The following is a 24,136-nucleotide window of genomic DNA, read 5'->3' on the forward strand; positions in this document are numbered from 1 at the left end:
GAATTCTCCCACAGTCAAGCTCCAAAAATATTATATTTCTGGAGCTTGATGAATTTAGGTCCCCATACTAGTGTATGGAGACAGTAGGCCAAATCTCCTGTGTTACCTAAATGATGAATAGCCTCAAAACTTAATTTCTACAGAAGCAGGTGAAAATGTTAATTTTCACCTGCTTTTATAGAAACTAAGTGGTAATGAATAGACCCCTTATTGTGAAGAGTGATATACAGCTCATGTACTACAATTCAATATAAATACAATATACACTATCTATAATAATCAACACACATGTTAAAAAAAAAGTTTTACTTTTTTTTCATGAACTCTTTTTCTTTGAACCGGTATAAAGTATTCTTCTACAGGTAAGCTTTAGTGAAAATGTTTACCATTTGAACATTACTTTATGTCACCAGAATAATACACATTAATTTACATGTAGCATTTGTTTTACCATAGCACATTTTCACCGTAACAACATATTCCATCAGTATGACCAAGTCTAACTGGACCTAGACAAGGCACGTTCCCACTGTGTCTCAGAACTGCATAAGCTTCTGGCTGTGTTGCACTTTCTGGCTACTGGTAATTTTCAGTCTGTGACCGGTAGAGTTCTCGGGATATCCCAGTCAACATTCTCATGGTACCTATCTCAGGTAATGGTGGCATTTCGAACCACTGCATCTGTTTCCCTAGCCAGAAGACACAGTGGTATGCAGTCAGGGTCACTGTTTATAGCATTGTGGGTATGCCTAATGTCCTGGATACTATTGACTGCGCACACATTAAGCTGAGATCACCTAGGGCCAGAGCACATGTATACTTCAATAGTCATCATGTCCATTTGACAAACATGCAGGTTGTGGGATTTCATGACCTCCTGCACAAGGACAATGTTCTCTTCCACAGAGAATTTCATATTGTGCCCCGTCTTAGTCTTGCCCCTCTGTCTGGGTGCCTCATCACTGCTGCCTGTACTGATCAATATTGTCTCTAGAGCAGCAACCTCCTGCACCTCACTCTCTCCCTGCCTCTCCTCTGCCCTGAACATATTCCTGTCCCCCTCCCTATAAAAGTCTTCCTCTCCTTCTACCAACACACACAAAAAAACACTGACAGGACAAAAGAAAAAAACATAATAAAGACAGAAAAATTAGACCGATAAATAACAAGACAACAAACAAGCACAAAACAACTTCCACACACCAAGCAACAATTGATTTCACCAGCCATAAACTCTCCTACACCACTAAACACACGCCACATTGTCCCTCTGCAAACCCCAACCAACAAAACCTTCAAAGGTCAGGCTCTTTGTGACGTTTCTAGGATGATGCATACACTCTCATGCAGGATTTTAAAACACACTTCCATGCTCGTGTCTCACGTGTTTGGGACAAAACTTGCACACCAAAACTCATTTGCTGTCACCATTGGAAAACACGATTTAGCCAAATTTGAATCTTGGTAAATTTGCGAGTTTGGTCTGAGAAAACTTGTGCGTGCTCAGGTGAACCTGCAGATTACTCTCGACCAAACTCGATTCTTAGTAAATTTACCCCCAATGTAAGTAAGCTACAATTGTTAAAGAGCAGTGGCATAACTAGTGGTTTTTGGCACCCAGGGCAAAACAGAACTTTCCCCTAATTACCATACGGGCCTAGTGCCCGACACCCTGGTGGTCTAGGCAGTAGATTTATTGTAGCCTACCTGTCCTCAGCCACAGACTTCTGCTGCTGGCCCATCCTGGCCAGAGGCAATGCCCACGGGGCTCTTCTATCTTGAACCCGACATCTTCTGGTATCTTCCAGGGCTGCTGGAGCTCTTCATTCACCGTCGCCAAACTGACCTCTCTTCCATGAGCCGCGGCCTCTTTCTATTGGCTGCTGGTCCGCAAGCCATAATTGGCTGAGGACCAGCGCCAAATTCAAATGGCTGCCGGTCCACCAGCTGCACATAGCTTGCAGCCGGCGCCAAATATCACCCGCTGCTCGGAACAGTCCGGTCTCACCGAACTGCAGGATTTCCAGCACTGGGATCAACACTTGATCTCAGCTCTGGTCTAGGCAGAGGGAGCACCGCTGGCACCCCCTCTGCCAGGGCATCCAAGGCAAGGTGCCCCACATGCACCCCTCTGGTTACGCCACTGTTAAAGAGAATGGGGTGGGGGGTGTTTGAGATTTAAAGAACTGTTTATAGTGTGTGACTTGGGTACAGTATGGTTCATTTATTTTTATATCTTTAAAAATTTGTGTCACATAAGTGGATGTCACTCTTCAGTGTGTCAAAAAAAAGTTTGAGAACCACTGGTTTAAACTTCAATCTCTCTGCGAGGATTTTACTTTGAACATTATAATCCACATCAAGCAGAGATATTGGTCTATATGAACACGGATCATCAGGATCTCTACCAAGTTTGGATAACTTTTTAATAACAGTCTTTAATAAAACTAGAGAACGCCACCTGCAAGGTATCACCTATCCTGAAAGCTAGAGTGGTGTAAAACTCTCCTAAAATGCCATCCAGCCCAGGAGCTTTTATTGGCTTCAAATGTGTAACCACAGCATTGACTTCTGCCTTAACAATAGGAACAGTAGGCTTGGCAGACTGGATATTTGAGGAAGATACAACCCATCCCCCAAAAAATACCATGAAAATGGACTTTAGATTTACAACAAGCTTCCTTAGTAATATGGGAAAGAGAATATTTTAACTTATGGTAGGCCAAAGTTAAAGCAGTTTGGGCCTGCAAATATAATGCTAAACATTCTTTATTGTATGTGGGCTCATATGCATATGCGATAATTAAGAATCCAACTCGCTGCATTAAGTTCAACAGAGCAATTCAACATTGCTCCGGTGCAGAGACAGCTGATCCGAAAATCAGCTGTGTCCTTGATCCCCTTCACTGCTCCTTTTTGAGTCTGACTCGGCAGTGCTAGTATGCTTGCATGAACTGGGCTTCATGCAGACACAGAAAGCACGGGAATCCCACAGAAGAAGCTGGACAGGGACTTTGCAGCCCGGGACTCCTTCCCATAGGGGGTGCGGAAGCAAATGCCATCTGAGATGGTGAATGCCTCTGCAGTCCAACTCTGAAAATTTATTATCGGAGCTTGATGAATTTAGTTCCCCATATGGGGACTGTGAGGTAGATTGGGGCTGAAAGATAAGCAGTAGATATCAGTGATATGATGAATGGCCCCAATCCTTAATTTCTACAAGGGTATGTGAAAAATGAGAGTTATGGTAAGAACTTACCTTGGTTAACTCTCTTTCTTCGAAGTCCATAGGCCCCACAGGGAGACCTTGGGGTGTAGGTTGGATTTGGATCCCGGGCACCACGCAGTTAAAGCTTTGCTCCCAGGATGCACTGGTCCATCCTCCCTATACTCCCTATATACCTCAGTTTGTAAGTAGCCAAAGGTTGGAGGAGGAAAAAGGGTGAAAGAAGACTAGAACACTCAAGAATCACTCTCACAGAGGAGACGGGAAACCGGTGACCAGCCACATAGCCCATATGAAGCCAGGTGCATCAGGGCAGATGCCCTGTGGACCCTATGGACTTCAAAGAAAAAGAGTTAACCAAGGTAAATTCTTACCATAACTCTAATTTTCTTTGTCAGGGTCCATAGGCTCCACAGGGGGATGTCCCAAAGCAGTCCTTTTAAGGGTGGGGATGCTCCTGCACCCAAAGGAAGCATCCTGAGAGGCAAAGGTATCAAATGCGTAGAACCTTAGAAAGGTCTGAATGGAAGACCACGTGGCGGCCTTATAAAGCTGAACAGCCGAGGCACCACGGCGAGCTGCCCACGAGGGGCCCACAGACCGAGTAGAATGAGCAGTAACAGAAGGTGGAACAGGCAAGCCTGCCTGTGTGTAGGCCTCTGAGATAGTCATACGAAGCCATCTGGCCAATGTTTGTTTATTGGCTGGCCATCCTTTCTTGTAAAATCCAAAGAGCACAAATAAGGAGTCTGATTTACAAAGGGAACTGGTCCGGTCTACATAAAACCGGAGAGGCCTCCAATGATGGCTCACCTGCTAAGAGGTCAGGTGACTGAAAGGTCGGTACAATAATTTCCTGGTTAATATGGAATTTAGAAACCACTTTAGGAAGAAACTTAGGGTGAGTGTTAAGCACTGCCCTGTCCAGGTGAAATATCAGAAAAGGAGGATGACAGGAAAGCGCACCCAATTCTGACACCCTCCTGGCAGAAGCAATAGCCAGGAGAATGAGTCTTAGCTGTTAACCACTTGAGATCCACCAAATCTAGTGGTTCAAATGGAGGACCCTGGAGGGCCCGAAGAACAACCGCCAAAACCCAAGGAGCCACTGGGGGAACAAAGGGAGGTTGAATCCAAAGAAAGGTGTGGACATCCGGAAGTGGAGCTATCCTTCGATGGAACCACACTGACAGCGCAGAGTACATTCAACGAGGCCAGTCGTAGGCCGAGGTCCAACCCAGATTGAAGGAATGCCAGTATTCTGGAAATTCAAAACACCTGAGGGTCATACTCCCTTGAGTGACACCACTGGAGATATTTATGCCATACTCTGTTGTATATCCTGGCCAAAGCTGGTTTATGAGCTCTAAGCATCATGTTGATGACAGAGCCAGAGAATCCTTTAGACCTTAGGAGGGATGTCTCAAGAGCAATGCTATCAAATGCTCCAGGTCTGGGTAAAGGCAAGGACCTTGAGGCAACAAGTCTGGACGTTGAGGCAATAGGAATGGAGTGTCGATGGAGATACTCTGTAGATCTGAGTACCAATGATGCCTGGGCCAAGCTGAAGCCACCAGAAGGAACGTGCCTCCATCTTGCTTGAACTTACGAATAACCCAAGGAAGCAGTGATACTGGAGGAAATAGGTACGCAAACTGGAAGGTCCACCATACTGACAGAGTGTCCACCAAGCTTGCTTTGGCATCTCTTGTCCTGGACCCATACACTGGCAACTTGTGATTGCAACAGGATGCCATGAGGTCCACCTCTGGGAGGCCCCATTTGTCCACTAGGAGTTGAAACACCTCTTGGTGAAGAGACCATTCCCCTGGATGCACGTCGTGATGGCTGAGGAAGTTCGCTTCCCAATTGAGAACTCCCGGAATGAACACTGACAAAATGGCCGGGAGGTGACACTCTGCCCATGTCAGAATGCGGGACACTTCTGACATTGCTGCCCGACTTCGAGTGCCTCCTTGTTGGTTGATGTAAGGTACTGTGGTGGCGTTGTCGGACCGTACCTGCACGGGTTTTCCATAAAGAATGTGTCTTGCATCATGAGGGCTCTGTTAACAGGCCAAAGTTCAAATATGTTGATTGGAAAGATTGCTTCTGCTGCTGTCCAATGGCCCTGAAAGGAGTGAAGACCGGTCACTGCGCGGTGTCCATTGTTAGGAGTACCCAGTCCGGGATCCAAAAGGGACAACCCTTGGTGAGACAAGCTGTTTATAGCCACCAAGACAGAGACAGGTGCACCTCTGGAGAAAGCACCAGCATCTGAGTTCTTATCCGGTGGGGTAATCCGTTACACCTGGAGAGGATCAGCCCCTGCAGGGATCTTGAATGGAACTGAGCATATTCCACCATGTCAAATGTTGACACCATGGATCCTAGAACCTGCATCACCAAGTATACTGACACCCAGCGACTGTGGAGGCAACTGCGCACTCGCCATTGTAGGGAGGAGATCTTCTCTGGAGTTAGAAAGATTCTTTGCTAATGAGAATCCTGGAAAACTCCCAAGTGAACCATCGTCTGTGAGGGAATTTGGCAGGACCTTTTCCAATTGATCAACCACCCGTGCGCTTGTAGACAAGTGATCGTCAAGTGCAGGTGTTGCTGAAGTACCTCTGGAGAACCCGCCAGCAAAAGGAGATCGTCCAGGTACGGCAGGAGTCGTATACACTGACTCTGTAGATGGGCTGCCATGACAGACATAATTTTGGTAAAGACCCTTGGAGCTGTGGATAGGCCAAAGGGCAGCACCCGAAATTGGAAGTGTCATTGCAGAATAGCAAACCACAGATAACACTGGTGAGAAGGCACTATGGGGACATGGAGGTATGCATCCTGAATGTCCAGGGACACTATGTAATACCGAGGTTCCATAGCCAGTATGATGGATCGTAAAGTTTCCATCCTGAACCTGGGCACCCTGAGTAACTTGTTCAGAGATTTTAGGTTGAGGATAGGCCGATGAGACCCATTCGGGTTTTGAACCAGAAACAGGGTAGAACAGCAGAAAAATAGGATACAACCTAATTCTATGGAGGATAGTGTATTGAACTGGGGGCCTGATACAGAGATGTACATAAACCTGATGGTTTACGTACATCTCCAATGGTGGAGTTCCTCCGCATGCGTAATTGCACACAGTGCCCCCAAGCCGCAGCATGATTGACATGCTGCCGCCATTTGGTGGTGGGCAGGGGGTGTCGTTGGCCTGCATGCCCCTAATTTCTGGCAGTGCCGAGGCCACGGTTTGCATCAGAGGACACTGATTTCCTGGCCTTGCAATCAGCAGGAGGCAGCCAGACTGAATAAGTTTAAGATTACTCAAAAGGCCGATGTTGGAAACTTTGCGATCGATGATTGTGATGGTGATCTGATTCTGCATCTTTGGGCGCAGCACTTGTATTTGTGATGCCAGCTGGAGATGTCTTTTTCCCTCAGCGCCTCCTGCAGGCATTAGCATATTAGTTATGGTATTCCAGGGCCGTTCTCCTGCAGCTGTGCAGTCCTGTACAGAAATGAACATACCACGGGAGTGTGGTTGGGTGGATAAATTAATGAAATGATGATTTCAAAAGTGGTGCAGGTTGTGACCTATGTGTCCTTCAAATCATAAATGTTAGGAGCTATATTAATTTATAGCAAACATAACTGATACACTGATAACTGCAAAGCATATAACTTGTGTCATTTATGCACCAGTTAAAACTATTTGAAGTCCTTACTGTTAATTTAAAAGGAATGCCGGGTTTGAAATAAGTTGGAGTCCTAGTGAACACAATATTGTAAGGTGAGGAGACGATCTTGATGTTGGTCTTGTGCACCTGGACATGGTCCCCATCTGAAATTAAATAATCACAATTGAAGGAACATAGATTTATATATTTTATTCAAAATGTTTACTTTAATGTTTTATTTTTTGTGCTACCAAGGGAGACCCTGACAGGTCAGAGGAGAGACCAATTGGGTTCTCCAATAGCAATGATGGGTAGAGAGGGAAAGAGTTGTCTGTAATTGATGCACAAAATTAAAATATAACTTTTATTAGTCTTTAAAATATGTATATCAATGATACAATCCGTGAAATTTTAAAAGAAAGAAATTAAAGTGTGATATAGGTAAGAAAAAGTGTCATTAAAATAGATTATCGGTACCAATAAAAGTCTGTTTTTAAAATTTTTCTGAAATATATAGTAGTAGTATCCTGGATATGTATATATTATTATTTATTTAATACATTGCAGTAAATAATTATTTAAACCAAATGCCACTGTCAGTATTATTTTAAACATTGATTATAGTGCTGTGTTGAATGGAGTACGTGTATGTCCACATAGCATAACATAAGTAGATGCAGGGCCGCCATCAGGGGGGGACTGCTGGTACTCCAGTCCCTGGCCCAGAGACAGAAGGGGCCTGGGTGGCAGAGGTACCGGCAACCAGGGGAGAAAGAGCATCGGCGGGCTTAGCTGGGAGGCAGACGACCAGCCTTCCTGCCAGAATTGAGAGTGTAATTCCGGAGTTTCTGGCAGACCCACATGCTAGAGATGATCGACCTCGGAGCTTCTGCAGCCCGCTCAACGGCCCCGGCGCACTCAACCTCCAGCACAGCCGGACTTAAGGCTGCTCGTCCCTCCGATTCAGCAAACGTTACCCCCGCTGCTGTTCACCGCCACCGATAGCTGCGGTTGTCCCTCTGCTGGTGCTGGCGCTCTGGTACAGAGGAGGGAAGCCCCTCAGGGTCTGGCACCTGTTCAAGGTGCTCAGTGGATACCGCACGTCAGAAGCGCAGCTGTGTGTGGACTTGTCAGCTTCCCTTCTTACAGAACGCAGGTTTACCTTAAACTTGGTCCACTCCACCTCAAGGTTTAATGGCTAAGCACAACAGATCAGAGCAGCCTGTGTTGAGCCCTGATTGGAGGGGCTACTCTGACCCCCTGTGCTCGGCCACACGACAGTTCCACTTTCTAGTCTCTACTTCTAGAACCTTCTGTGTGCATTATGTAGTTTCCAGCTCCTGTGAATGCCGCTGATACTGAGCAGCACTTCTCCAGAGAGCCAACGGATGAAGAACATTGAGCTGGTGAGTAGGTGAAAAATGTCAGCGAGCACTCTCTATATAGGGCCCTTATATCTTCACATATATCCCTGTATGGGTAGTGGCTAGATCCCCTTCAGTTACAGGACCCTGCCACGTGGACATAGTAACCTGTGGCGAGCCACTGTGCCCGAAGCGTGACGAGCAAGGGGACAAATTTCTACTATAGGTGGGCAGATACAACAGCGGAGACAACATAACGGCGCTAGAAAACAAAAAAGAACTCCTCACAGGATTATATAAATTTTTTAACCATATGAAAAAAACCAACATATATGTTTGTCAGTTGGGTGTTATAAGAACATCCCTTATCCATAACCTGGTTGGTGGTGCTCCCCTGGAGTAAGGGCTATATTCAACTCACAGGAATAATCCTATATAGTAGGATAACAGAAAGAAACTCCTTTCTGGGGGCACTCTTAGTAAATAGTATATTTCCAAAATTACTTAATACATAACTTTTATTTTTATAAGCACTTAAAAGGACAAGAAAAAGACAAATAATGACAAACCTAGATCACAATATATACATTATTAAAAAAGGATCAGCTCCACGGTATTGTGTACCATATATAACCGCAAAGCAAAACAAAAAAAAGGTATGTCAGCATAGAAATTATATTGTGATCTATGTTTGTCGTTATTTGTCTTTTTCTTGTCCTTTTATGCGCATATAAAAATAAATCATGCATTTAAACATGATTTTGTGTGTATGCTGTGCGTGTGTGTGTGTATATATATATATATATATATATATATATATATACATACATACAGTCAGGTCCATAAATATTGGGACATTGACAGAATTTTCATATTTTGGCCTCTATTCACCACCACAATGGCTTTGAAATGAAACAAACAAGATGTGCTTTAACTGCAGACTTTCAGATTTAATTTGATGGTAATTACATCCAAATCAGGTGAACGGTGTAGGAATTACAACGGTTTCTATATCTGCCTCCCACTTTTTAAGGGGCCAAAAGTAATGGGACTATCAACTGAAAAGCAATTTCATGGACAGGTGTGGGCTATTCCCTCGTTATTTCATTATCATTTAAGCAGGTAAAAGGTCTGGAGTTGATTCTAGTTGTGACATTTGCGTTTGGAATCAGTTGCTGTGGACTCTCAATATGAGATCCAAAGAGCAGTCACTATCAGTGAAGCAAGCGATCATTAGGCTGAAAAATCAAAACAAACCCATCAGAGAGATAGCAAAAACATTAGGTGTGGCCAAATCAACTGTTTGGAACATTCTTAAAAAGAAAGAACGCACCGGAGAGCTCAGCAACACCAAAAGACTCGGAAGACTATAGAAAAGAACTGTGGTGGATGACAGAAGAATCATTTCCCTGGTGAAGAAAAACCCCTTCACAACAGTTGGCCAAATCAAGAACACTCTCCAGGAGGTAGATGTATATGTGTCAAAATCAACAATCAAGAGAAGACTTCACAAGAGTGAATATAGAGGTTTCACCACAAGATGCAAACCATTGGTGAGCCACAAAAACAGGAAGACCAGATTAGAGTTTGCCAAACAACATCTAAAAAAGCCAGTACAGTTCTGGAACAACATCCTATTGACAGATGAGACAAAGATCAACTTGTACCAGAGTGATGGGAAGAGAAGAGAAGGAAAGGAACTGCTCATGATCCAAAACATACCACCTCATCAGTGAAGCATGGTGGTGGTAGTGTCATGGCGTGGGCATGTATGGCTGCCAATGGAACTGGTTCCCTTGTATTTATTGATGATGTGACTGCTGACAAAAGCAGCAGAATGAATTCTGAAGTGTTTCGGGCAATATTATATGCTGATATTCAGTCAAATGCTTCAGAACTCATTGGACAGTGCTTCACAGTGCAGATGGACAATGACCTGAAGCATACTGCAAAAGCAACCAAAGAGTTTTTTAAGGCTACAAAGTGGAATGTTATGCAATGGCCAAGTCAATCCCCTGACCTGAATCTGATTGAGCATGCATTTCACTTGATGAAGACAAAACTGAAGGGAAAATGCCCCAAGAACAAAGCAGGAACTGAAGACATTTGCAGTAGAGGCCTGGCAGAGCATCACCAGGGATGAAACCCAGCGTCTGGTGATGTCTATGCGTTCCAGACTTCAGACTGTAATTGCCTGCAAAGGATTTGCAACAAAGTATTAAAAAGTGAAAGTTAGATTTAGGATTGTTTAGTTTGTCCCATTACTTTTGGCCCCTTAAAAAGTGGGAGGCACATATAGAAACCGTTGTAATTCCTACACCGTTCACCTGATTTGGATGTAATTACCCTCAAATTAAATCTGAAAGTCTGCAGTTAAATCACATCTTGTTTGTTTCATTTCAAAGCCATTGTGGTGGTGAATAGAGGACAAAACATGAAAATTCTGTCAATGTCCCAATATTCATGGACCTGATAGATAGATAGATAGATAGATAGATAGATAGATAGATAGATAGATAGATAGATAGATAGATAGTGTGGAAACCCCCCCCTTAAAAATCCTGCGTTTGCCACTGCATATGCTATCATTTATTCTCCTCTCATACGGGCTGTTCCCGCTAACATGCTGCCGCTGAAAGAGTATGTATTTTAGATGATTATATTAGACAGACACTGGGCCTGATTCAGAGCCGGACTCTGAAAGAGCACTCGCTCTGAATCAGGGCGTTTTTTTTTTTTTGTGTGTGCGGCCTCCTGGCCGCTCGCATAGCTGTGGGTGACCACCCACAGCTATTGCGAGCGGCCAGGATGATAGTCGCGATGGTCTTGACCTTGTGGTAGGGTCTCGTGGCCATAAGCCCCAGAGAGCTTCCGGCTGTAATAGAGCCGGAAGCTCTGCCACTGACATCACCAGTAATGTCAGTGGGGCCGCCCACAAACGGCAGGCGTTCGCTTGGGAATGCTTCCGTTTGTGAAGCCAACCCCCCGCCACGCCTACAAAATGGGGCGAGCTGTCGATCAACATCGACAGCCGCCCTTTTGTAGTGAGCCACGGAGCGAGAGAATTTCTCTCTCGCTCCGGGGCTTGCGCACGTGCAGTGCGGCCGCTACGCGTGTGAGAGTTCACCACATTGACTGCTTTCTTAAGGCAAAAGAAAGCATATTATATACCCATTCAGTGACAGCATTGTAATGGGAATAGTCCGTATTGAAAACTAAACAATATAAATATATGTAAACTGGGGGTGAGCGGGTTCGGATTTCTGAAATCTGAACCCCCCCAAGCCCCCCAATCCGAGTCGTATCCGAGTCAGGCTCGACTTTTCCCGCCTGACTCGGATCTGAAATCGAGGCAAAACGTCATCATCCCGCCTTCCGGATCTCGCGGGTTTTGGATTCTATAAAAGGTACCCGCATCGGCGCCATTTTCTCACTCGGCTGTGGACAGTGAAGAGGGATGGTGGGAGTTAGGGCTGGCTGGGCTATGTAGTGTAGTGTAGTGTAGTGTAGTGCTGTGCTGCTGTTGTCCATAGGGGCTGTGTCCACTCCTCCTTGATGTCCATAGGGGCTGGCTGTGTTGTGCTGTGCTGCTGTTGTCCATAGGGGCTGTGTCCACTCCTCCAAAGTCCATAGGGGCTGGCTCGGCTGTGTGGTGCAGTTTGTTGTCCATAGGGGCTGGCTGGGCTGTGTTGTGCAGTCAGTTGTCCATAGTGGCTGTGTCCACTCCAAAGTCTATAGTGGCTGGCTGGGCTGTGTTGTGCAGTGTCCCAGTCCTAAAGGGGTGCTGTAGTGTTGTCCAGGGGGTGCTCTGTCCATCAGGGGTGCTCCCCCTAAGTGCAAAAAAAAATAATATTTTTTTCTGTGTTTGTGAATTGTGTGCGCAGTAGCCGCACGTGCATCAACAAAGTACCGCCAAGCATGCGCCTGTGTCATAAATAAAGGGCTGGCTGGCTCATCCGTTAAAGGGTGCTGTAACCCCCAAAGTGCACTCCAAAACATATTTTTTTTTCTATGTTTGTGAATTGTGTGCACTGTACGTGCATCCTCAAAGCAGCAGCGCCAGGCGTGCGTCTGTCTGTTAAAGGGTGGTGTAACCCACAAAGTGCGCTCCACAAAAAATAAAAAATTATTCTTTTTTTTCTGTCTTTGTGAATTGTGCGCACTGTAGCTGCATGTGCATCAACAAAGGAGCAGCGCCAAGCATGCGCCTGTGTCCCATAAGTCTGTTAAAGGGTGGTGTAACCCCCAAAGTATGCTCCTTGAAAAATAAACAATTCTTTTTTTTTTGCTGTGTTTGTGTGCGAAATGTATGCGCAGTAGCTGCACGTGCATCAACAAAGGAGCAGCGCCAAGCGTGCACCTGTGTCCCATAAGTCTGTTAAAGGATGGTGTAACCCCCAAAGTGCGCTCCACAAAAAATAAAAAATTCTTCTTTTTTTCTGTCTTTGCGAATTGTGTGGGCTGTAGCTGCACGTGCATCAAAAAAGGAGCAGCGCCAAGCGGGCCCCTGTGTCCCATAAGTCTGTTAAAGGGTGGTGTAACCCCCAAAGTGCTCCAAAAAATAAAAAACAATTTTTTCTCTGTGTTTGTGACTTGTGTGCGCTGTAGCCGCACGTGCATCAACACAGTAGCAGCGCCAAGCGTGCGCCTGTGTCATAAGTCAAGGGCCGGGTTGGACATCTGGTCCGGACTGAAGGACATGCCAACAATTTCTGACATGACTACTGTAACTGCATATGATACTGTCACCACTGACAGAATGGTGGAGGATTACATTGGTGACAGCATCCAAGTAGGGATGTCAGACAGTCCGTACCTGTACTGGTAGGAAAAAGAGGCAATTTGGAGGCCCCTGTACAAACTGGCTCTATTTTACCTGAGTTGCCCCCCCTCGTAGGAGGTTGCTTCCACAAAATGTGGAGAAGATGATGTTCATCAAAATTAATTATCAACTCTTCCAGGGAGACCAGCCTCCAGAATGTACAGAGAGACCTTTGGTGGTGGATTCCAGCGGGGACGAATTAATACTCTGTGAGGATGAGGATGTACACAACACTGAAGAGGGTGAAGAATCGGTGGATGAGGAGGATGAGGACGACATCTTGCCTCCGTAGAGCCAGTTTGTGCAGGGACAGATTAATTGCCAGCTTGTTTTGTGGGGGCCCAAACAAACCAATCATTTCAGCCACAGTCGTGTGGCAGACCCTGGTACTGAAATGATTGGTTTGTTAAAGTGTGCATGTCCTATTTATTCAACATAGGGGTGGTTGGGAGGGCCCAAGGACAATTCCATCTTGCACCTCTTTTTTTTATTTGCATTATGTACTGTTTGGGACCTAGTTTTTCAAACTGCCATCCTGTCTGCCACTGCAGTGTCACTCCTAGATGGGCCAAGTGTTTGTGCCGCCCACTCGTGTCGCTTAGCATAGTCATCCAGCTACCTCGGTGCAACCTTTTGGATTAAAAACAATATTGTGAGGTGTTCACAATAGACTGGAAATGAGTGGAAATTAATGTTATTGAGGTTAATAATAGCATAGGAGCAGAAAAACCCACAAATTATGTGATTTTAGCTGTTTTTATGCTTTTTTTTTAAATACAGATCCAAAACACAAAACCCAGAACCCAAAACACGGAAGTGTGGTTTTGGCAAAACCAATCCAGATCCAAAACACGAAGAAAGATCCAAAACCAAAACACGAAAAGTGGCCGGTGCACACCCCTAATGCAAACGGACTTGCTATAATTCTCTCAGTATTTACATTGCTCCCTTCATGGGTTTATAATATATAGTTGGATAGAAGCATAGGAAATTTTTTTATTTCTTCACACACCCTATTTGTTGCTGATCATTTTTTATTCCTACTGCATGGATGTATGCAGAATGTTATTTGGTCACCATACTAATATATATATATGTATGATATAGTATCCTAAACACATTGAACTAATCATTAAATATCATTTCATTAGTAGCATAATTCGCCTACCATCTGATTTAACCCATGAAATTGACCGTATACCCATCAGGGGTTATTATGAACTGAGGTATATTCTCCATTTGTTATATATGGGGTGTATTGGTACTGCGAAAATTGATTAGTCTACCAACACTTATACATACACATGACAAAATCATATATTTGAAATAAGTGACATGTCATCCTGTTAACATTTAGGCAATATCAATTCATGCCTTTATATCTATATACTGTATAGAAATATATTCACATCATGATTTTCAGGCAAATACCAATGGGTATGCTCTGATATCCATCATAACAAGCAGGAGAGTTGTCAGACTACCTGGAGAGCATGTTTTCTGCTACTTCGTAATTATTTCTTACTATGAGAACTAAATGTACAAATGTCTGACCAACCTATTAGACTACATTTCTCACGGCCTCTGTACATATCTACTTATGTAATGCTATGTGGACATACACGTACTCCACTCAACACAGCACTATAATCAATGTTTGAAATAATACTGACAGTGGCATTTGGTTTAAATAATTATTTATTACAATATATTAAATAAATAATAATATATAGATATCCAGGATACTACTACTACATATTTCAGAAAAATATTAAAAACAGACCTGTATTGGTACCGATAATCTATTTTAATGACCCTTTTTCTTACCTATTTCACATTTTAATTTCTTTCTTTTAATATTTCACGGACTGTATTATTGATATACATATTTTAAAGACTAATAAAAGTTATATTTTAATTTTGTGCATTAATTACAGACAACTCTTTCCCTCTCTACCCATCATTGTCCTTTACTATTGTTGTCTATGGTAGCACCCCTTCAAACAATGTAACACAATATGCTTTATTGTTCTACTAGATATTAGGGGTTTACTTAGATACCATATATAAGATTCTTCCTCTACATTAGACTTGTGCGGATTGTGGTTCCTTTTCTTTTCTTGTTTTGTTCTCCAATAGCAGAAATATATAAGTGGTTGCAGTGCGTATGGGGATATAGTTATGAGACCGGCAGACGGCATGCCGCCGGTCTGAATCTCAACACTGAAAGTCCGACGTGGAACTTAAGATAGGCGTCGAAATACAGACGCCTAACTTTGTCCTGACACCGGAATCCAGAAGGATGCCAGCCTGAACGAGGTAAGTATGGGCGCCCTTAGCTGTCAGTAAAAGGAGAGGAAGGGTTAGGTTTAGGCAACGTAGCAGGGTTAGGGTTATGTTTTGGGGGGGAGGTTATAGTTAGGCACCCCTAGGGGTGAGTGTTAGGGTTAGGCACCACTGGGTGGGGGATAGGGTAAGGCACTAAGGGGGGAGAGTTAGGTTTAGGCTCGAAGGGGTGAGGGTTAGGGAGCGGGGTGGGGAGGGTTAGTTAGGTTTAGGCACTAACAGGGAGGTTAGGGTTAGGTTGCGGGGTGGGGAGGGTTGGGGTTAGACTACAAGAAGGGAGGGTTAGGGGGAGAAGGGGGAACGGTAAGTATACTTACCCGACCCCTGTCAGGATACCAACCATCGGGTTGCCGCTGTCGGTATTTTGACAGGAGGCATCCCGACAGCCGGCATTACATACCAATTGCTGTGTATGCACAGGCAGAATTTAAAGGAGGAAGGGATTCATATCTATTCCAAATTAGACTCCATAGCACTAAGGCTGGGTACACACGTAAAGATTTTCTGTCCAACCATACAACTAGTTGATTGGTTGGAATGAAAATCTGGTAACCTATAGGAGTAAATGATGATCAGCAATTTGCTCCTAAATGCCAGAAAACAGATGAAAATGGTCGGTCAGACAAGTTTGTTAAATGTTTGATCTAAACAATTTGTTCATACAACAGTTTTTCTCCATTTTCCGGCGTTTGGGAGCAAATTGCTGATTGTCATTTGCTGTCATACCTTACCAGATTTTCATTCCAACCAATCAACTAGTTGGATGGTTGGACAGAAAATCTTTACGTGTGTAGCCAGTCTAAGGATGCACCCAGTATTGTGATTATTGTGAATGTGGAAGCCTACTGAGTCTATACTATACAGAAAAAAGCTAAATCTAAAATATTATTATGGTGGAATTAATTTCTTTAATTTACTAAACTGAAAAATTAAGTGATCACTGATATTATTAGATGTATATTCAAAAAAATATAAACCATACTGATTATGAGAGATAGGTAGTTATGCAAAAAAGAGTGAAAATAAGAAAGCATAAGAAAACATATGCAAATTGTACTATGCCAATATTGTCTAGATTAGACCTGAAACAGATAGTTTCATGCTAATTCTCAAATATGACATTCCTAGAAAGAAAAATACATTTGCATAAACTTCTTAAGTCTGCTGATTACACTTTATTGTAAATATCTGTTTATCTGATTATTTATTATTATTTCCCTTCTCCCAAACTATCCCTCCAGTCAAGGAATGGCCTTTCCTATATCGGTATACTACTGTAACCTAGGAGTCCTCTATAGTAAATTAAATTACTGTGTTCAGAGTCAACAAACACTCAAATTGGTTTGAGGCTTCTGGTTTATTAAACAATTACTTTCTACTGAACTAGTCATGTTGCTGACTGACTAACTTCTAGTTGTATATGAAAGGCATGCATCACCAACGTCATAATTTGAGCTATTTGGGGAGATTATTTTCCTAATGAAGTATTGCACACATAATCAACAAATACAATCTATTCACCTGTTGAGAAGACTGTTACATTCACATAAATGGAAAGACCAAGCAGCTCATCTTCTTTACTGACACCTTCCAAGAGTTGTGTCCTGTTAAGCTTTACTTGTCCTTCTCCATTTATTATCTGCAAATAAAAGACATATGATATTGTTTATGTCCGTATGACATATTGGCCCTGATTCAGAGCCGGACGCTCTGACCAGAGCACTCGCTCTGAATCAGGGCCCACCTCCATTAATATGGAGCATCCTCCTGGACGCTCGTATAGCTGTGGGTGACCACCCACAGCATATACGAGCGTGCAACAAGATGGTCGCGATGGTCTTGACCATCGCGACCATCGAAACTGCGAGCAAAAGCCTGTGGTTGGGTTTTTCAACCGCAAGGCCAAGAGTGATTATGGCTCTATCAGAGCCAAAATCACTCCCACTGACATCACTAGTGATGTCAGTGGGGCCGGCTTCAGACGGTAGGCGTTCCCTTGGGACGCCTCCATTTGGCAGGCACACCCCCGGCACGCCCACCAAAGGGGGCGTGCTGTCAGTCACCATCGACAGCACGCCCCCTTTGATGAGACACTCCGAGCGAAGGAAAGTCCTTCGCTCGTCGGGTCTCGCGCATGCGCACGACGGAGCTCCCTCCATCGTGCGCATGCGCAGTGGGGACCATCGACCCACTTGCGAGCGGACAGCTGCTCGCAAGTGGGTCTGAATGAGGGCCATAGTTTTCACATGGCAACACTTACATTGATAAGTAACAATAGCTGTTATTGGTAAAACATGTAGAGCTGGGTACACACTAAACAGATATATCTGCAGGGGATGTAGTTATATGACCGGCTGTCGCAAGGCCACTGGTCACAATCCTGACATCGGAATGCCGGCTAAGAAGTTATGACCGGCATCAAGACACCGATGCCTGTCATAATATCGACGCCGAAATACAGAACGCCGATCGAGGTAAGTATGGGCGCCTGTTCTGTTAGCCGTGGCGGGGGGTTAGGTTTAGGGCACCCCAGGGGGACTTAGGGTTAGGCACCCCCCGGAGAGGGTTAGGGGTAGGCTAAGGAAAGGGGGGTTAGGGTTAGGCACCCCTGAGGGGAGGTTAGGGTTGGGCACCCCCCTGGGAGGGTTAAGTTTAGGGAGTGGGGAGGGGGGGGTTAGGTTTAGGCACTAACTGGGGGAGATTAGGGTTAGGCACCAGTGGGGGAGGTTAGGGTTAGGCACCCCTAAAGGCGGGTTAGGGGAGGATTAGAGTACTTACAACAGTCTGTCGGGATTTCAGCATGTCGGTCTCTCCTTGTCGGGATTTGAATACAATACAATCCCATGCCATCTGCAAATAGAGTGATCTACAGATATATCTGCAGATGATGGTCATTCATACACACTGAACAACCATCATCTGTCTCTGGCCGTGGGTCCCGCTGGCCGGGGGACGTGTACCACCCCCTTCCTGGTAGCCTCTGCGTCAGGTGTACGGACGGTCAGCAGACTGCCCGTACACACTGCCCGATGAACAGATATGTCTGCAGATATATCTGTCCATCAGCTGTGCAGCACAGCTGAGGTGATATGTCTATGTATGACATCGTTCACGGATATATCTCTGGTACACACTGGCCAATGGGCACCCAATATCTCTGCCAGTGTGTACCTAGCTTAAGCAAAGTAAAGGAAAATAGCTGTCAGTGAAATAGATTCCCTATTATGATTATTCTATGGCATTCAGGGCCTGATTCAGAGCCACTCGTAAGCGGCAGCTCGTTCGCTCCGAGCGATGTTTGCCCAACTGCGCATGCGTACAGATCGTTATACGCATGCGCGAACCAGTCAGTGCAGTCGAAATTCATGTGCTCGCAAAATAGCGAATGCCTGCTAATTTGAGTGACAGAATGAGGCGTATGTGGGTGGTAACAGGGGAAGGTGCTTGAAAACGGGGAGTGGAAATCCGATCGCAGGCGTGCTTAAAGGTCAAAACGGGCGTTTTAAGGGAGTGCATAATTAATCCAGCAGCGTCATTGACCACGTCACTGGGTTATTTTTAAGTCAGAACTGCTCGCAAAATAGTGGTTGAAAAAACCAACCACAAGAATAGCGAGCAGTTCATACGCTGGTCGATGTACTCGATTAATCTAATAAATAGCGGACATGGCGTATGGTGCGAGCGGCCAGGGGGCGTATTTTCCAAATTTACGTTCACATGTTTTGCTCGCTCGTTCAGACTTAGAGGCGTGAACAGACCGCAAAGTGCGAACGGTTCATTTGAATAGCCACCCCTTTTTAGAAAACGAACGACCGCAAATAGCGAGCGGCTCTGAATGAGGACCTCATATCACTTTCCCACTAATGTAATTAAAAAAAACAAAGGAAGGCTAGTTATTACTTCAGATAAGTGTATCTCAAATCCAGTTCTCAGGGCACCCTAACAGTTATATAATTAGTACCACCTGTGGATTAACTTTGTCTTTTTCCAGTTCAATGTAAATTGGCATTTGATCTCACATGCGTCATGGGTGGAGAGAAAGTGAACTAAAGTAATCCATAAACATATACAGAGATGGGAGGGAGATTCTGGGTTGTTGAAGGGTTAGCTGGATATTGGGCCTGATTCATTACGGAACACAGTCCCACTGCGAAAATATGCTAATGAATGCTATAGCAATGTCGTCGCTTCCTAACATAAAGGCGCCCACTTCCCATTATACACTTCCGTAATATTTTGCAAGTCTGCAAAACCATCAGTAACAGAGGCCCTGATTCAGAGCCGGACGCTCTGCAGAGCGCTCGCTCTGAATGAGGGCCGGGCTATTTTTTTTTTTAAGAACGGCCTCCTGGCCGCTCGCATAGCTGTGGGTGACCACCCACAGCTATAGCGAGCGGCCAGGAAGATGGTCCGATGGTCAAGACCATCGGGCTTGCGACGAGACCCTTGTGGTAGAGTCTCGTTGCCGCAAGTCCCAGAGAGATTTCGGCTCTGACAGAGCCGAAATCTCTCCCACTGACATCACTCGTGATGTCATGGGGCCGCCCCCAAACGGAGGCGTTCACATGGTAACGCCTCCGTTTGGGCAGCCACTCCCCCGCCCCGCCCACCAAAGGGGGCGTGCTGTCACTCAACATCGACAGCACGCCCCCTTTGGTACGAGACCCGGAGCGATGGCTTGCCCGTCTCTATCCGGGTTTCATGCATGCGCACGACGGAGCCGGCTCCATCGTGCGCATACGCTCTGGGCCACCATCGACCCGGTTGCGAGCGCTCAATGTTTGCGACCGGGTCTGAATCAGGCCCAGAGTACCATTGGAGCCTCACGTACACTTGCACAAGGTCTGACCTTACTCAGAAATAGCTAACCTCATCGCACGCAGTTAAAGCTCAAGCTGCATATGGCATCGCAGTGGCTAATGTATGCATGCCCCTGTAACGATGTTCAAACATACTGGCACGCCTGCGTTTCACCAACCACCCTCTCATCACCACCCCCCAAATGCTCAATTCCTGTCAATTACTCTGAGATGGGTCTGCGTAGTTACTGCAGTCCGATTGGATTGGAGCCTTCACACATGCGCACTGCGATGCATGCCCAGTATAAAACAATCGCCCGATTGCATGTGTAATCACAGTTGTGATCAGTAATGAATCAGGCCCATTGTCCGCAATTAAGGACAGCTTGCTATCTATACTCCCTGTGCAAACACCATGTATGTCAGGGGAAACCCTAATATTGGCTGGCATTTGATTTAACCAATTTGTTCGAATGACCATTTTTGTCTGTGTTCCAGCATTTGGGAGCAAATGGTTGTTTGTTATTTGCTCCCATACATAGGGCCATAACTAGGGTGGTGCGGTCGGTGTGCCCACACAGAGTGCACATGCTCTGTGGGCAGAACCGGCCGCCTCCACCCGCGATCACCCCCTCTAATCTGCCGCCTGCTGCAATGTATAATAGCAGCGGTGTGCCCGGCTCCTTCTCTGGACGTGGCTTAAAGACGTGGAAGCAGTGGCGTCACCTGCCACTGCCTCTGTCGGGGTGGGTCCTTGGAGTTAATCTCTAGAGGCTACTCTGACTGTGTATCGGGAACCGCATGATCCCTGTGAAGCTAAACTTGATGTACGTGAGCTGATTTATACGTAAAGGTTGATATATATCTATTTATGATGATGGCATAATATGTACGGGGGCCTTTGTACTGTGGGCCTAATTCAGACCAACTCGCGAGCGCAGGACGCTCGCAAGCGGGTCGATGGTGCCCTAATGCGCATGCGCACGACGGAGGGAGCTCTTTCCCTATGAGCCCCCGCCCCTTTTTAGGCCCATGCGCCTGCAGCATGCGCTGTTCCTGTTTACGATGGCGGGGGGCACCAAAGCACTTTCTGGCACAGGGCACCAAAATGTCTAGTTACGGCTCTGCCCATACATTACCAGATTTTCCGTCCAACCAGCCAGAATGAACATATAATCTTATAGTGTGAACCTATCATTAGTCTGGTAATAAAAAACACACCAGTTTTAATTAGAGATGTGCGCAGGCCCCCATGTTTTGAGTTTGGTTCTAAATCATTGTTGTGTTTTGGTTATAGCAAAACCATCGTCAAGTGTTTTGGTTCTGACTTGGTTTAATTTTTGGATTTCTTTAAAAATGTATATAAACATCTAAAATCATGCAACTTGGATCTGTTTTTGTTTCTATATTATTATTAATAGCAATAACATTAATTTTCAGTCATTTCTAGTAGATTTTGACCACCTTACAGCACCTGAAATCACCAGTGAGGGATTTATATGCAATCCAAAATATGCGAGATACGTTTATTAGATCTGCATTCCAAACTTGGGGAGAAGAGCTCAGTCAGGACTTGGTACTACTCAGAACACCAAAGTGATCCGAGCTGGTGCTCAGTCCGACTCAGAACCCCAAAGTTTGGGTGTATTCGGTTTTCAGCAAAACCAAACTGCTCATTTTGAACTTTAATCTCATTGAGAACCATAAGAATATTTTTCTGGTTATAAAACATATTTCATTTAGATTTCATAATAATCCAAAAATATACCAGTAGGTTCATTGGTTAATTGGCTCCAGACAAAAATTAACTCTAGTGTGCACACGTGGTAGCGAATATATAGATTGTATATATGGGATGCAGTCAGGAAGGCGACAGTCAAAATGCCGACCGCGGGCTTCCTGACTGTGCAATCCTGACAGGGGACTAATGATAGGTGTCAAAATCCTGACGCCTATCATTATCCCTATGCCGGGAGCCCAACGCCCGGCATACTGAACGAACGTAAGTCGGGTGGCGGCTGCGGACAGCCGTGGTCAGGGAGGGTTAGGTTAGGGGCTCCCGGGGGTAACAGGGTTAGGCACCTCCAGGGGGAGGTTAACGTTAGGCACTCCCCCGGGAGACTTAGGTTTAGACTGCGGGGAGGGGAGGATTAGGTTTAGGCACTTACAGGGGGTTTAGGATTAGGCACTTGGGGGGAGGTTAGGGTTAGGCACCCCTAAGGGAGTGTTAGGGTTGGGGGGGAGAGGCTTAGTAATATTAAAAAACTTACCTGTCGGGATCTTCTGTTGCCGGCAGTGTTTCATACCAATCCTGTATATATATATATATATATATATATACACGAAGGAAACAGCGGCACTCACGGGACTTAGTAAAGAAAGACTCTCAGGTACACAAGCAGTGTGTAGGATTCGACGTTTCATTCGGTGAGGATTTTATCAAGAACAAGTCCTCACCGACGGAAACATCGAATCCTACACACTGCTTGTGTACCTGAGTCTTTCTTTACCAAGTCCCATGAGTGCCGCTGTTTCCTTCGTGTCTACACATCAGGTTTCCCCCACCTCGGATGGCACCTGGGCAAGTATCGGTTGGTGTTGTGTGTGTGCTGGCTTCAGTGACATTATATATATATATGCACTAATCCACGGCACTCACCATTCCTAGATTTGGGGTGCAACATGGTATGTGACCACATTGTTTAACTAGATATCACAGGGGCTCTGCACTCACCATAATAACGAACAATAATAATAAACATAATAAACAGTGGGCTTTTGGTTCATGAATTGATCAATGCATCTATGACGGGGGCTGCAAGCTTAAATGCATTGATCAATTCATGAACCAAATCCCCACTGTTTATTATGATTATTATTATTGTTAGTTAGTATTGTTAGACTTTCACGTCTGGCAGTTGTGTATATTTCCTGTTTATTCCAAGCCCGAAGAGTGACACCGATCTGACCCGCTGTTTATCTCCACTGTGTGTGCACCACGGCAAGTACTTACCCGTTATAGGAGTGCCTGCACTCTCGAATTTACATTATATATATATAAACATATATACACACACACACACACACACACACACACACATTACCAGTCAAATGTTTGGACACACTTTCTCATTCAATGGTTTTTGTTTATTTTAATTATTTTTGACATAGTAGATTAATACTGAAGACATCAAAACTATGAAAGAACATGTGGAATGATGTTGTAAACAAAAAAAGTGTTAAACAAATCACAATATGTTTTATATTTTAGATTCCTCCAAAGTAGCCCCCTTTTGCTTGGATGACAGCTTTGCACACTCTTGGCATTCTCTCAATCAGCTTTATGAGGTAGCCTCCTGGAATGGTTTTCCAACAGTCTTGAAGGAGTTCTCAGAGGTGCTGAGCACTTGTTCGCTGCTTTTCCTTCACTCTGCGGTCCAACTCATCCCAAACCAGCTCAATTGGGTTTAGGTCAGATGATTGTGGAGGCCAGGTCATCTGACGCAGCACTCCATCACTTTCCTTCTTGGACAAGTAGCCCTTACATAGCCTGGAGGTGTGTTCGGGGTCATTGTCTTGTTGAAAAACAAATGATGGTCCCAGTAAGTGCAAACCAGACGGGATGGCATGGCACTGCAGAATGCTGTGGTAGCCATGCTGGTTAAGTGTGCCTTGAATTTTTAATAAATCACCAACAGTGTCACCAGCAAAGCACCCCCAGACCATCACACCTCCTCCTCCGTGGGAACCACAGTGGGAACCACACATGCAGAAACCATCCATTCACTTTTTCTGCGTCTCACAAAGACATGGCGGTTGGAACCAAAAATCTCAAATTTGGACTCATCAGACCAAAGTACAGATTTCCACTGGTCTAATGTCCATTCCTT

The 24,136-nt window shown here is 44.9% G+C and overlaps 1 protein-coding gene across 1 annotated transcript in view; it reads right to left on the reverse strand.

Annotated features, from left to right (window-relative positions):
* The window catches only part of LOC148481549 (complement C3-like), a 318,755-nt gene that overhangs the window by 225,300 nt on the left and 69,319 nt on the right, over positions 1-24,136 (reverse strand). The window contains exons 9-10 of the mRNA XM_088453278.1: positions 16,969-17,086; positions 6,964-7,079 (exon numbers count right to left, since the gene is read on the reverse strand). Of these exons, the coding sequence (XP_088309404.1) occupies positions 6,964-7,079; positions 16,969-17,086 (234 nt within the window). The remainder of the gene's footprint in view (positions 1-6,963; positions 7,080-16,968; positions 17,087-24,136) is intronic.

The sequence above is a fragment of the Taudactylus pleione genome, unplaced genomic scaffold (assembly GCF_031769625.1).
Source record: "Taudactylus pleione unplaced genomic scaffold, aTauple2 ptg000574l, whole genome shotgun sequence".
NCBI lineage: Eukaryota > Metazoa > Chordata > Amphibia > Anura > Myobatrachidae > Taudactylus > Taudactylus pleione.